Source organism: Cupressus sempervirens, chromosome 6, assembly GCF_028749045.1.
Source record: "Cupressus sempervirens isolate cs-2001-9-10 chromosome 6, ASM2874904v1, whole genome shotgun sequence".
NCBI lineage: Eukaryota > Viridiplantae > Streptophyta > Pinopsida > Cupressales > Cupressaceae > Cupressus > Cupressus sempervirens.
Genome location: NC_143123.1, coordinates 186,099,088 through 186,114,811, shown reverse-complemented (window position 1 = coordinate 186,114,811; position 15,724 = coordinate 186,099,088). Strand labels below are relative to the sequence as shown.

Here is a 15,724-nt window from a genome sequence, read left to right as displayed (position 1 = left end):
ACATATTTTTATGATAATATCTAATGGTTCAAATTTTTTGTTTTGAAATGAAGATGGCCATGTTAGCAAAGCAATGTGTGGAAGAAGATCCCATCTTGCGTCCAGACATGAAGCAAGTTGTACTCACTCTTTCACAAATCTTGTTGTCATCTGTAGAATGGGAAGCAGCTCTTGCTGGTAATAGTCAAGTATTTAGTGGACTTATACAGGGAAGATAATTCTGAATATCAGATGCATATCCAGGCTATAGTATCTGAGCTTATATAGATTTGATTTACAAGCAAGGGTTCCAATCTGGTTATGTTTTATCTATATCTAGTTCTGTGTGCTTTACAATGTATTTATATTCATCAATAATTCAATTGAAGCCCTGCAAATCCTGGAAGTGGATTGCAACCCCCAAATTCCTCAGTAGCCCCATGAAATATGTTGTAAAGCAGCACAGTCCATTTGCAACTGAAAATGTTGGTTCTGACCCAGTTTATACACAGTATACAGTTCTTTCCTTTGTAATGATTCCTAGAAATGAGCAAAGCCTACGAGACTCTAGTAGAGCAGTGTTTGTTGAAATTTTCTGTTCAGTACAACAATTGTGTCTCAATTGGGCTCAAGTTCATGGTCAGTGTTAGGGGTTTAATACTTTTATGTTTATTGATTATTTAAGGATATTTATTTTGATATTTTAGTATACTTACAATTTTACCTCAAAATACAGCATAAATACAACCAAGATAACCAATTTAAGATTGTATAAACAGGGCTTCATAAGACAGTAGCACACGTTCACATTACGACTCCATACCAGAAATGTCAACGGCATATAAAAGCTAGCTGCCACCAAACTAAAGTTAAAATGATATAGAAAAACTGGAGTACACTTGTTCTCAACCATGGATCTCAATGGCACATATCATTCATCAACAAGAAACACAGCAGCAGCAGCAGCACCAAAACTGGAAAACAACCATAATAGCTTTTTAATCTTTTCCTTGGCTTCAGTGATGTTAATAATCTTCTGAGCCAACTCCTAAACTTTCTCATGTATTTCCTAATTCACTACCTTAAAATAGCAGACAAATGAGTATCTCAACCTTGAAATATTATAGCCCTTATCAAGAGTAACCTTGTCAGTTTTTGAATCATCATCCCTATTGAAATTCAAATTATCAGCTCCTTAAGCAATTGTACCACTTGCGGCGTTAGCCTTAGCCATAGAACTCAAGTGTCTTTATCTGCTCTTAAGCCTCATTAAATAGCCCAGAGCCCTGCTAAAGGATGAAGAAAATTGTGACTTGTTTATAGAAGCCAGCAACATTTTAACATTCACTCCAGAAAACATGCTTATTTCTAATGCTATTGTTCTTTCTGGATTAGACTATGTGAGAATTATTTGCATCAACATTTATGATCACACTTTGTGATCTATCATCAGGATATGAAAGTTAAGGAGACAATCTAATTAGTTGCAGAATAGGACGTGTTAAAAAAGAGGGCCAGTTGATGGGGATAGATGACACGTGGATCCATGTGAGAAGAGAAAGAAAAAAAGCAAAATTTCTTTTATAGTCAATGATACCAGCCATTTGTTTTCAGATCTGCATATGGTGACAGTAATAGGCGACTAATCCATACAAAAGGTAAAGAAAGGAAAGGTATTTTTTAGTCCATGATACCAACCATTTGTATTTTGATATACATATGGCGACTGTAATATAAGACTAATCCATAGTTCTCGCAGAAGGCACCTAATGGTGCTATAGACAAGGCGCATATACCCTACCCCTTGTGGGCTTCAACTTGTGACCTCTCGTTTAAGAGCACAAGATCACCACCATTGGACCAACTTAGGTTGTACAAAATAATGAAAAAAAAAAACATAAGACAAGGAAAATGATGATAAGAAGAGAATGCAAAGGAGTGTGAGGTAAAGAGAAAAGAAGGAAAAAAGTCACTAAAAAAGATATCATGCAACTATTATGCTAAATAAGGAATAACAAAATTTAGGAAATACTATAAAGCAAGGAATAATTACACGATAACAAAGATAGGATGACCTACAACATAAAATCAAAAAAATTAGCACGATATAATTATAATAAAAAGACAAAAATAATTGAACCTTGACTCAAATATGATAAATTATAATGAGGCAAAATAATTGCACTTTGACTCAAATATGCTAAACCAATTATGAAGTGTCCCCAATAGATATTTACCTTGTTTTGATCTCAAAATAATATTAAGAACTTAATGATAGGCAGATGTATTACAGAACAACAATAGAAACCAGTGGTTCTCATAAAAATACCTTAAAACAAGTTATTGCATTATACAACAACAATACAATAACTATTATTCAAAGTCCAATCTTTAACACAATTTTACAGTCGGATTGGAATGCTAAGAGAAGAACTTGTAAGCGCATGTGAGACACCTGAAGTGATGTCTCCATGGACAATGGGTTTGCGGCCACTGTCAGTCGACACGATAGGCTACGTCGTTACATTGGTTGAAAGTTGAAGCTTTCTGAATAACTCTTGCAAGAGAAACTAAAATCTAAATCATAAAACCAAACATGCAAATGAATGAGCCTCTTCTCTTTTTAATATTCACAGTTGTGACTCTTCAGCTCTCTTCTTGTTTTTTCGTCTTATACCTACTTGTCACTTTTAGCCCACTTCATAATATTAAATCGACTTTTTATAATTTTAATCCACACTTTCATAGTCAATTTTAATATTATATGAATGTCTTCAAATTTTCTAATGTCCAAATCTTCCCTTCTCGAGATTGCTTGTCCTCAAGCAATCAGTACTAGGATCCCATATGAATCTGTAGGTAGCTCTCTTGTAGCCCAATTTGAAAACAAATTTTGCCACATTGCGAAGTAAGGTATCAAACTGCAACCCATCCATCAATGAGATCCTTGGATCCCATGTTAGTCTATGAAATATCGTAACATTTGTAGGTTGTATAACTTTGATTATCCTCGTATCCAATCTCAAATTGAGTAGAATTACAACAAAATCCTCAACAAGCCATAGATACATATGGTCAACACTTGGATCCCAAACTTGTTGTCATGACCAACTAATATGATGAGGTTGAAATGTATCAAGGAGCTATGTATAACCCAATAGATGGTTATGACCCAACCTAAATAGATGATGTAACAAATGAGTTGCTCAAAAGCTGAAAACAACACTAATGGCACATCATATATCATATTGTCGTCATCAATCTGGAGAACCCCCAAGTACATAGGTACTATGAGTAAGTATGAAGCTAATAAGCCATTCCCTATGATTGAAACATATTTCATCAATACTCCACCAAGATCTATTCAATGATTGATGTAGAAAATCCATCCAACTCTTGTATGGGTTGAAATTAGGAACCATATTTGGATTGATCAAATGACAAGCGACAATAGTCAATTCACCACTCCCATCTTGTGACCAAGATTCACTGCTAGGAACTATACATGGATCTGATATTCTGAAGTGAAGATCATCCTTTTCATGACAATCAAAAGGAGTCCCCTCGTTTATCTCGAAAAGGGGATTATTGGAAGTCCAATCAACATCTACTTCAAACATGGGGTTGTTTTCAAGCTAAATGTGATATGAAATTGTAGTACTTGGTCTTTTGGGACATCTGTACAAGTCATAAGTCTGCTGAATGTTATCAAGTTCATCAATTACTTCTTGGAAAAATTCTTGCCTCTCTTTACCCTCATGATTCCAAAAATGATTTGTGATCCTAACTTGATCTTCTGCTTCTTGAAGAGAAAACTAAGTATTATCCAAAGCTTCATGAGCATACTTAAGCTCCCTATTGAACTCCATAATCCCATTCCTTTCTTTATTCAACTGATCAACATATATTTCAGCAACCTTAATAAAATAATCCTTATCAGAAAGCAAACATAAATAATTTGATTTCATAGTTTCAAGAGCTGTTTTGACTATCTGCAAATCAACAACAAACCAATCTCCTTCCACTCCCTTTTGAGCCTTCCTATAGAGATCCTCAATTGTCCTGTGAGTGCTGTCATAATGAACCAACGATGCCACAACCATGTCTTCACTAACCTTTAGCTAGTTCTTTAAGACATGCATCTCATTATTGTCATGTTGATACAACTTATCGTCTTGCAGTGTCATCTTGGATTGTTCCTCTAAATCTATATCATGAGCATAAGAAATAGATGGTTCATCACACCTCTCAAAAACATAGGCCTCCATTCCCTTATTCCTTTGATTTGCATACAAAGGCAAAAATGTTGCTATGTTATCATTTGTAAACAAAGGCTCATCACCCAAAGATTCCAACGTGATATTACTTCGAGTACAATCGGCCTCATGTCTATCAAAGCTGGCCTCCAAATCACCAACTTAGAAACTTGTATGTTCATTATCCATGGCTGAAATCATCTTAGCTAAATTTTTCCCTGTGTTGGTTTGAATTTCTTTTGCTCATATCAGCTGCAAAACTTTCTTCATCACCACATTATTGTAGGTTGTTGTAGGGGATGTTATTCGCATGATCTTATTGAGACAAGAAGCAACCACAATGCTAACCCGTTTATTTGGATGCTCCATAAACTTGAGCTAGACCAAGGTCACCATTGAAGGTTGTAAAGCCCAATTTAAGAGTCTACAGTCAGCCTGCTCTACCTTGGTCAAATAAGTTTCTATCTCTTCCAATTTGGAGAGAACATTGTTCGACAATTTGATTTGTTCTAATTGCAACCCAAGTACGTATAGTCGACCAAAATCTTTCTCCTCTTGCAAGTCTCTTAACTGAGGGCCATTGAATGTGTTGTTAAATTCCTCTAAAAAGACATTGTTTTTCACATCTTTCATGATGTGGATATCAAATCTAATACATACTTCCCCTATAGATTGTTATTGTAATATCCTTTCTGAACTAAGTTTTCTCACTGCCTTGAAATATGGTTAACCCATATTCTTAAACTGATTTTCCTGCAAGATCCCTCATGCTCACTGTATCAATTCTCGCAAATGTTTGTGCCCTAGTTTACTGAAATGTGCACATACACTCGGATATTAAAATTGATTTACAAATTTCTTTCGAAGGATTTATTCTACAGCCTTCGTATCCTCACATCAATATTCTCAGGTACAACAACACTTGTGTTCCTTTTTCACAAATAGATATTTACCACCTCAAGTACCTGTGTTGGCTGTTCAATTGAACACTCTTGATTTCTAGGATGATTTCAAACCATTGAAACAACCATGTTGTCAAAGACTCGTAATGTATCTGTATAGTTTGTTAATTCAGTGATATGACTCAAACATTTGCATGGAGAAGAATTAGCAGCTTTCTTCTGAAAGATTGCTCACAACATGGGGTCAACCAATGGTCATATTTGATTTCATACGACAATGACACAGTAATGAAAAACCCAATGTCTTGAGGCCCCTATATTCATATCTTTTGTTTGTGCACCATGTCTACATAGAAAGGATTCTCATGCATACATATCCCAGTAACCCAAGACTTGTTGTTAGACAAGTAATGCATACAACTTCATAGAAACAAATTAAATTGCATGTTATGCATAGATTACATAAAATAACTAAGATCATTCGTTTTCCTTGAGCCTCCTTCACCATAGATTTCATTCCACTTAAGCGACTCTATCATGCTTGTCGACTCTGAAGAAATCCTAGCTCAAGCTTCTTTAAGAGCATACCGTATGTCATCCCTATTCAATTGGCGAACATCAGTAATCCTAGTCAACTATGCTGATTCCTTTTCCTCTAAGCTTATGTATCATAGGAACAAAGAAAATGCTTGATGGGTAACATCAATGATTCTCCTGTGATCAAAGCTTTCGAGTGATGGAATGGTAATCAGGAGTTTGTTCAAATAAATATCTACCACTTGATAAATCGTACAAATAGCCAGCAGAAGTAATGGTGGGTGCAAGGCAGTTTGATATGATACCACAGGAAGACAAATTCAGTAGCAATGAATAACCATAAGCCAACCAGTCGTATTAATTGGTGTTCGTGAATTCCACCTCCAGATCTCGTGTGTTGAAGACATGCGTAGATTGAAGCTTAACATCATATATATGACAAAACTATGCCCATCGACATCCAACGAAGACAACGTCTTCACAAACTTCTCTACCAAAACTCATTTCTGCGCGAGACACAATTGTCCAGGAAGGTTGAGAATATTTGTTAGGCTAAGGCTCTGTTATAAAGTTGTGTAACTAATGGTCCATTTGTAACAACACTCTTAGATATTCTATAAACATCGAGCCAACCAACTGTTAAGAATAACGCTCGAATTTTAGTTTCAATTATTATGCAATTTTTGGAATTATTACCAACACTCAAGCTTCCAACAATAGTTTTTGGAATCAAATCACACCTATCGTCTATCCTATCCAAACACACTTCCTTGTAGTTTCTTGACTAATACTCTCAAACTCATAGTTGTATCGTCAACAACGACTTTAAGGCTTCACCTCTTTGAGTGACAATCATCACCATGGTAGACTAATATTGTCACCACCAAGATTACCTTCAAATCTCTTCACTCACATCTCACCAAAATTTGTTTTGTTTTTGTTGGTGTAAATACTTATTTACTATTTACACTTACTTAGGTTAATGCATTATTTTATTATTTTATTTTGTGAGACACTTAGGAGTTTGCGCACCTTTTTGAGTTGTTATGTTGACAACACAGGAGTATGCAACTCTATTTTAGCACATGGTGTCTACAACACTGATTTGTGTGTCACACCCTTGTAGGCTTATCATCTCATCACCGCACTTACTTCTGTGCTTAATGGAGGATAACCCATATCTGGTGGACATGTGCCTGATCGTATGACATATCATGTAGTTGATTACGAGGCATTCTAGATGTATATCAGAGGCCTTTGTATACGTATTTACTATTTACACTTACTTAAGTTTACTTAGGTTAATGCATTATTTTATTATTTTATTTTGTGAGACACTTAGGAGTTTGCGCACCTTTTTGAGTTGTCATGTTGACAACACAGGCGTACACAACTCTGTTTTAACACATGGTGTCTACAACACTAATTTGCTTGTCACACCCTTGTAGGCTTATCCTCTTATCACCACACTTACTTCCGTGTTTAATGGAGGATAACCCATATCTGGTGGACATGTGTCTGGTTGTATGACATATCATGTAGTTGATTATGAGGCATGCTAGATGTATCTCAAAGGCCTTTATATACATGCACTCTTAGTGTACATTCACAACGCATATTGAATATATCGTCATTCTGATCATACTCTCTCTCTTGGTCTACAGTTGTGTTTGTGTTTGAGTTCTTAGTTCTTAGGTGAATTTTGCCCTTAGACAAATTCTTACATGGTATCAGAGCTATACCAAATTCTTACATGGTATCAGAGCTTGGAGATTTTTTCATCACATAGTCATTCGAGACCACGCTTGCTTCAACACCTTAGCTTGAATCCGGAGTACTGTAGAAATTGGGAGTGTTTAGAGCTAGATCTGACCTCACCATTGCGTCCAGAACGCTGATTCGATGAAAATCGGTTATAAATTCAGCTACCTTGGCTCAAAGTCAACCGTGAGGCAAATTTTTTTTGCAAATCAGAACCCGGAGGCCCCGATTTGCAATTCGAGTATGGTCATTTGCAGATCTTGTTAATTTATTTTTGAATCTATATTTTTTTTCTCTACTTTATCGACTGCAAATTTTCAAAAAAAAAATTTGCCCTTCGGACATCGGCAGAGAATTTTTTTTTGCAAACCCAGGTTGTTAGATCCTGGCTTTGCAATTTGGTGGAATATTATTTTGTCGCAAGGGGGTATTTTTATTTTATGCAGTGGTGGCCTAACAAATTTCAACACCAAACTCCACCCGTGTACCTCCCAAATTTCGGCACACCACATTTTCTTGCTTCGAAAAACCAGCAACGGCTTGTTTTTCACCGGCTACACACCACAATAACCGATCAGCTTTGTTTACTAAGTAGTGGTGGCCCTTTTCATTTAAACCGCGATAAGGTCTCCACACAGCTCATGTGGGATAATACCCCACCGCGCTTTTAAACCTCTGGCAGATTTTAAAATTTTGGCCTTGCATGTTGGTTTTTTCCGACGCCCGTGTGCATCTCGGCCATCTTTCTGCGATTCCGGCAATGTTGTGTGCGCATTCCGGCCGCAACTTAAGTTTTTCGGCGTCTTTGTTCGGCACAGCTTTCCATTCAGAACCTGACACCGTCAGCTCATTTTTCGACGAAGTTCTTCTTGGCGATGGGGATATACTTTTCCAGCAAGCGGGGACTACAACTTATTTTCCAGCATCGTAGTCCTCATTCTCGGCGAACTTTTTCAAAATAGTTGGCCACTATTTTATTTTCAAATTCCCGCCTACTGTGACACTTGGCTACCCACGGATAGTTTGCAGACCCAAGTTTACGCAGCACCCTACCCCTATGACACGCATACCCGCACACAAGCCACACGACCACTCACACAGTGACATGCAAACTACCCTATTCTCGCCTGCAGACCACTCAGCGAAGGACACATGGACCCTATCACCTGCGTCCTCGCATATGCTGTCAGCCACGTCACTCCTGTGACACACAGACCTGCCACAACTTGACACGTGGACTGTTATAACTCTACCACGTGTATATGGTGTGACACGTCAGCCTATCCGTATTGTACAGATGCCAACTCATCCTGACACGTCAGTAAGGGCTATATTTTTCACTGACGTCAGTTATTCACTAGGTCAAATTTGACGGCCATTTGATCGTCAAACCTTGTCATTTTACAACTGTGGCAACGATCGTTTGACCGTCAATTTTAGACTCGCAGTTTTTGCTCCAGACCCCTCTCCAGATTGCTTTTCAATTTGGTAGCCTGACTTTGCGAGCCCATAACTCGGACATTTGGACTCCGATTCAGGTGCAATTTTTTTGGAAATTGGGTAGAATTTCTTGAATTTTCTAGTGGTGGTTTTTTTTTTCTGATTTTGGTGCATAGGTTTTGCAAAAATTACTTTTTTTGGTGACTGTACCTGCATGATTCTGCGTTTTGCAACTTCAAACGCTCCGTACGGGCACATCTGTTCACTTTTTTAGGTTTTGTTTTTTTTGAAAGTGCATTTTTTTCGTCTACTTTCTAGATCTGAAGTCAGATTCTGGGTTGTGTGGACCAAAATCTCACTTTTAGAATTAGGCCTTTTCCTGCATTATAAAGCTTTGATTCTTTTTCAGAATTGTTGTAAATCTGAGCTACAATGCTTAGTGACAAATTTGGGTCTCAAAAGGTAGTTGTAAAAGAAAAATCAGAAAGTCCACTTTGTTCATTTTGACAAGTGGCCCATTGTACATGCACTACTTATAAAGTGCCAAAAGCATCTTTTTTGGGGAGATCTTTTGATTGAGTGAAAAGGGGGGGGGGGGGGGGGGGGGGGGCGGGGGGGCGGGGGGTGTATTGTGTTCTTGTGTCTCTCTTTTGTGCTCTTTTCATTTCTACATCATGGGTTTTAAATGTCCTCTAACTTCACGCAACTATTCTACATGGAAAGATATTGCATGGAGTAGATCAATGGAAAAAGGATATAGTCTTTATATTAATGGTAAAATTCCTAAACCTACTGATGCTAAAGAACTCATTGAATGGCAAAGACAAGACCAACAGGCTTTAGGAGTTAATCAGGAATTGTGTTCATAGAGATCTCTTGTTTCACATTGTCAATTGTTCATAATCCAAAGCAGCTTGGGATAAAGTCAAATCATTGTATGGTAAGGTGGATTGATCTACTTCTCTTGGATCCGAAGAATTTTGACACAACTCAAGATTATATCAATAAAGCCAATGAGTATAAGGCACTTCTAAAAGATTGTGGAAATCCCATGAAGGATGATAAGTTGATTCATCACATCCTGAAGAGGCTAACTTTAGAGTATGCTTCCTTTGTTTCAAGTTTCAATACTCACAGGTTGACCATGGGATCTACTTACCAGAAGCCTTCATTTGATGCATTCGTAGAAATGTTGATTGTTGAATAGTCTCACTAGATGGATTTAGAACTTCTTAAGTCATCAAAGACCAAAGCCTTGGTGGCTAGTGATGAGCACCAATAAAGTCAAGGAGGAAAATGCAACAAGAAGAAGAAGCAGTGGAAGCAAAAATCACAATCTGAGACACAACAATCCTCCTCACAACAAGGTGGTTCTTCTTCCAACAAGAAGGGAAGTAATGACAAGGAGGACAAACTCTTTTGTGCATACTGCAAAAAGCCAAATTATGATGAACATCATTGCAAGACAAAAAGAATCGATGAGTTAGAAAATCTACTTAGGAAGAACAAGATTCAAGTGCCAGGTACTTCCATGGATTCAACTCCAACCTCTTCAAAGGGTAAAGGGCAAGCACTTATAGAAAACACAAGTTCTTCTTCGGAATGGATAATTGACTTAGGTGCCTCTTACCATATGGGTTCTTCAAATGAAGACTTTTCTTCATTGAAGCAGTCAAAGGTACCACACATCTTCGTGGGAGATGATACTAAAATGGAAGTTGAAGGGAAAGGACGTGGAAATGAAAAATGGGGAATTCAAAGATGTTCTCTACGTTCCAAACCTTAACTCCAATCTCCTATCAGTTTACCAAATCACTCACCTTGGAGATGGTCATAAAGTTGAGTTCCTTCCAGATTTAGTGATGGTGCGAAGTCTTAGAGATGATTCATTGGTTGCAGTGGGGAAAGTCAATGATGATAAGAGGCTTTATTCCTTCTCCCACTTTGTGCCTAAGTCTTATTCTCAAGTCTTGTTGACTCACTCTATTTCACAATCTACATTATGGCATGATCGGTTTGGTCATCTTGACTTCCGCTCTCTTCAGCAACTTTACTCAAAACAAATGGTCAAAGGTCTACCTAACATCAACTTTTCTAAGGGAGAATGTTCATCATGTTCAGTGGATATGCATCTCAAGGAGAAGTATGATAAAGGGAAGTCTTCTATAGCTCCAATTGTTCTTCAATTAGTTCACATGGTTTTAGTAGGACCCTTTGCAGTGACTTCAGACAGCCAAGGCCGCTACATCCTCATATTTGTTGATGGCTTTTCAAGATTCACTTGGGTCTACTTCCTTCATCATAAGAGTGAAGTGGTTCATAAGCTTCAAGACTTTAAGACTCATGTTGAACACAAGTCAAGGAAAGCCATCAAGGTTCTAAAGCTGGACAATGAGAACAAATATGTGGATCAAAGACTTAAGGCCTTTTGCAGAATTAAGGGTATTGATCTTCAGAACCCACCAGTATTCAGTCCACACAAGACAGATGTTGCAACTATGAGGATTAGGACTCTCAAAACCATGGCAAGTTGCATGATTAAAGCCAAGTCTCTCAATCCTACACTTGAAGTTGAAGCCATTAGCAGTGCTACTCACATACTTAACAGGTCTCCTCATAATGCCTTAGACGGGAAGACTCCTTTTGAGGCATGGTGTGCCAGAAAACCGGTTGTGAGTCATTTCAGAGTCTTCGGTTGTCCAACATGGGCAAACCTATCTTCCAGGGGTTGCAAGGCACCAACACCTAGGCCTTGTACCTTCATCGGTTATGAAGACCATGTTAAGGCATATAGACTTATGGATCCAGAGACACATGAGATCTTTGTGGAGAAGGATGTTCACTTTGAGGAAAGTTCACCCAACTTATCCTCTAATCCTCTCGGCACATCATACACAATGGAAATTGATAGTGACACCAACGATAGTGCTTCAACAGATTCAAACACGTGGGGTTCTATCAACAGTTGTAGTGAGAGTCATCATCAGTCCAATCCACATGCATACATTGCCACAGTGAAAGATCCATCACAACATGGTACATCTCGTCTTCCAGCTCCAGCTTTAGTTGACTTGGAAGACAACCTTGAGGATTTGCATCTTCTCTTTGATGAAGGTGATCCTTCTATAGTTGTTGCGAGGGCTCACTCTAACCCTCATGTCCATTCTCTACATGATCAATCTATACAGGTTGGCGTGATTGCGGATCCTTATGTACAACAATTGGAGGAGGTCTCTTTGTCAGTTGAGGAATCAGATGGTTAAGTGGAACAAGTCCAATACACATCCTTACCTGATGTGCATTCATTCTTTTCAGAACAATTGGAAGGGGTGAGCATCAGCATCAGTACATGGATACTTGAGTAGGTTTCAGGGCCACCATATATCTTCAGGGCTTTGTTTCTTCCTAAGGGTAGGAACGTCATCCAACACTCTTGGACCAGCTTCTTCATCGGAGCGGCTTTCACTTGTCAGCATTCTTCTTTGGGGGGGGGGAGCCTATTCTGTCTCTCTCCTCTCATTCTTCACTTTTGTATATACTAGATGTATGTCGTAATGGGGGGGTCTTGATTACTCCATCCATCCATGCATCCCTATTCATCTCTCTTTTTGGGGGAGGGTTTTTCCCATAAGGTTTTCCCTCTTTCTTCATTTTATGAGAGATTGCATTTCATTATGTACTTGGGTACCTAACATGGCCTAATAGCTGGGACCCATTATGCATCTTCATCCTAGTTTTCGTAAGCTTAAGGGCATTCCCCTAAGTTGCACTTAAGGGGGGGTGTTGGTGTAAATACGTATTTACTATTTACACTTCCTTAAGTTTACTCATGTTAATGCATTATTTTATTATTTTATTTTGTGAGACACTTAGGAGTTTGCGCACCTTTTTGACTTGTCATGTTGACAATATAGGAGTATGCAACTCTATTTTAGCACATGGTGTCTACAACACTGATTTGCATGTCACACCCTTGTAGGCTTATCCTCTCATCACCGCACTTACTTTCGTGCTTAATGGAGGATAACCTATATCTGGTGGATATGTGGCTGGTTGTATGACATATCATGTAGTTGATTACGAGGCATTCTAGATGTATCTCAGAGGCCTTTATATACAAGCACTCCTAGTGTACTTTCACAATGCATATTGAATATATCATCATTCTAATCATACTCTCTCTCTTGGTCTACAGTTGTGTTTGTGTTTGAGTTCTTAGTTCTTGGGTGAATTTTTCCCTTAAGAAAATTCTTATAGTTTTGAACTGCACGTTACCAATACACTTACGATGTTGGTCGATGCCATCCCAATCACCATTTTTTGTCTGAATTGATCAAATTCCTATTGGGTGCTAGGTGTCATTCCTTCTTTCTATAAGATATGTAATGCCTAGAAAGAATCGCACAAAGAGAAATAGACAAAAATTCTCTTTTGCTTCCACAAATGTAGTCTGATGACTTTCGTTCCATTGGCACGTATTCCTCTTAATTTGTTAATAAAAACTACTATTGCTCCCAAGCTTCCTATGCCTTTCCAGATTCAAATGACTCCAATTATTTTTGCCACTATGATTTGTGCTTGACCAGTTCATTTATCTTTTTTGTCAAAGGCTTGTAATTCGTTCTCCCATATTCAATAGAAATTACAATAAGCTTCTACAACTCTTTATTGTTGGCTTGCTAAAATTGTGATGGTTGCCGATAGTTTAATCTTTCTAAAATGAATCCACTATTTTACGAGTTTGGAATAAGTTGCACCATTAGGCTCAAGGAAATATATCCTGAAAGTGTATTTTCATCACACCAATCTTAACTCTCCATATTTCATATTTCCATCTCGAACTAGTAGTGACGTTTGGCTTCCCCTCACCATTTACGACATGCACCTTGAATACCTCCACCAGAACAAAATCAAGGAAGTCACTTGATATGATATAATTTCCTTCGTTTATACTAAATATTTATTCTCGAAAGTGGTTGTTTCATATTGTCTTCATAAAATTCAGTCCAAGTATGTGACCATATTAATAGACACCAATGTTGTTCTCCAAGAAGAAGTCACAATAATGAAGGGTTACTTGCCAATAATCGTAGACAGCTAGAATAGAGTCCTACGACTTATGTGAACGCCCAAGAAAGCCCTCATGCTATACACCTAAAAGGTTGAAATATTTTGAATCGCTCATAGCAATTTTATCACGTGTGAATGCTTGATATTGAAGATTTATCCCTCTATTGAAGAGGTTGTATATCATATCTCTGGCCAAGTTGTAGTTGAAACTCTTCTAGCAAAAGAATTAATATTTCAAAAGTCTTTAAAGAACATCTCTCTTGCACTTGCACTTTGCGAAGGCGACCAATTAGAATATATGGACTTCCACTGAAATGATCAAAAGAAACCAACAGATCAATTTTTCTAAACCTCTAATGAAAAAAAATAAAAAAATTCACTACTTCTTCAAAAATATGAATCAATTCCAAAAAATTTGTAATAACCCATTTAGGCTGGTAGGAAAAACCAGGTCTAATACCACTGAAGTATCCCCAATAGATATTTACCCGGTTTTGATCTCAAAATAATATCCAAAACTTAAAGATAGGTAGATGTATTACAAAACAACAATAGAAACTAGTAGATTCTCATAAAAATACCTTAAAATAGGGTATTACATTATACAAAAACAATACAATAACTATTATTCAAAGTCCAATCTTAAACACAGTGTTACAGTCGGATTGGAATGCTAAGAGAAGAACCTGAAAGCGCATGCGAGGCACCTGAAGTGATATCTCTACGGACAATGGGTTTGTGTCCACTGTCTATTGGCACGATGGCTACGTCCTCACACCAGCTAAAAGTTGAAGCTTTCTAAATTACTCTTGCAAGAGAGAAACTGAAATTTGAATCATAAAACCAAGCATGCAAATGAATGAGCCTCATCTCCTTTTAATCCTCACAGCTGTGACTCTTTGGCTCCCTTCATTTCTTTTCGTCTTATCCCTCCTTGTCACTTTTAGCCCACTTCATCATATTAGATTGACCTTTTATGATTTTAATCCACGCTTTCATAGTCAATTTTAATATTATATGAATATGTCTTTAAATTTTCTAATGTCCCAAAAAGGGGACATTACAATACTTAATTTAGCATTTTAATTATATCATACTTGATTTAACATATTTGAGTCAAGGTGCAATCATTTCGTCTTCTTTTTATATTATATTGTGTTTATTTATTTGATTCTTCATAATTAGTTGTAGGATATTCCTTCCTCATTATATTCTTATTATTCCTTGGTTTATACTATATTCTTAAATTCTGATACTTCTTGTTCTGGTAATAGTTGTATGATATTCTTTTTAATAACCATACTTTTAATGTTCTTTGGCTTAAAGCCTTTGTATCTCTCTTACCTCTTTGTTTTGATGATGATGGATCATACAGTGTGATCTGAAATGTTGATGCAAAAATTATCACATAGTTTAATTTAGAAAGAACAAGATTAGTAGTACAATAGACTGTAGAAATTTGATATCATTAAATGCATATTTAGCAAGTCAAATCTTATAAACCAACTTAAAAGAAGCAATACCAAAACACAATAGATTAAAACAAAACATCCCACCAATAAATCTATATTTACTTTTTTATTTGTTAACTTTAGTTAATAATTAATTAAATGTTTCCCCATATTTTTGAAAAATATCATCTAAAGCATGCACTAAAAATATACTATTTGTTCATCGAAGAAAGAAACCTTAAATTGAAAAAATGAATATGCAATTGATATTGAAATTTCGAAAGATGTAATCAATGTAGTCTTGGACAGGTGCAAAGCTAATTCTTCA

General features: G+C 37.1%; 1 protein-coding gene across 2 annotated transcripts in view; it reads left to right on the top strand.

Moving 5' to 3' along the window:
- LOC149551870 (lysM domain receptor-like kinase 3) overlaps positions 1–570 on the top strand; it is a 70,006-nt gene extending 69,436 nt beyond the window's left edge. For both annotated transcript variants that reach the window (XM_089787370.1, XM_089787368.1), the window contains one exon: positions 54–570. In XM_089787370.1, coding sequence (XP_089643496.1) covers positions 54–218 — 165 coding nt within the window. In that variant the 3' untranslated portion in view covers positions 219–570. The remainder of the gene's footprint in view (positions 1–53) is intronic.
- Positions 571–15,724: the final 15,154 nt, after the last annotated feature.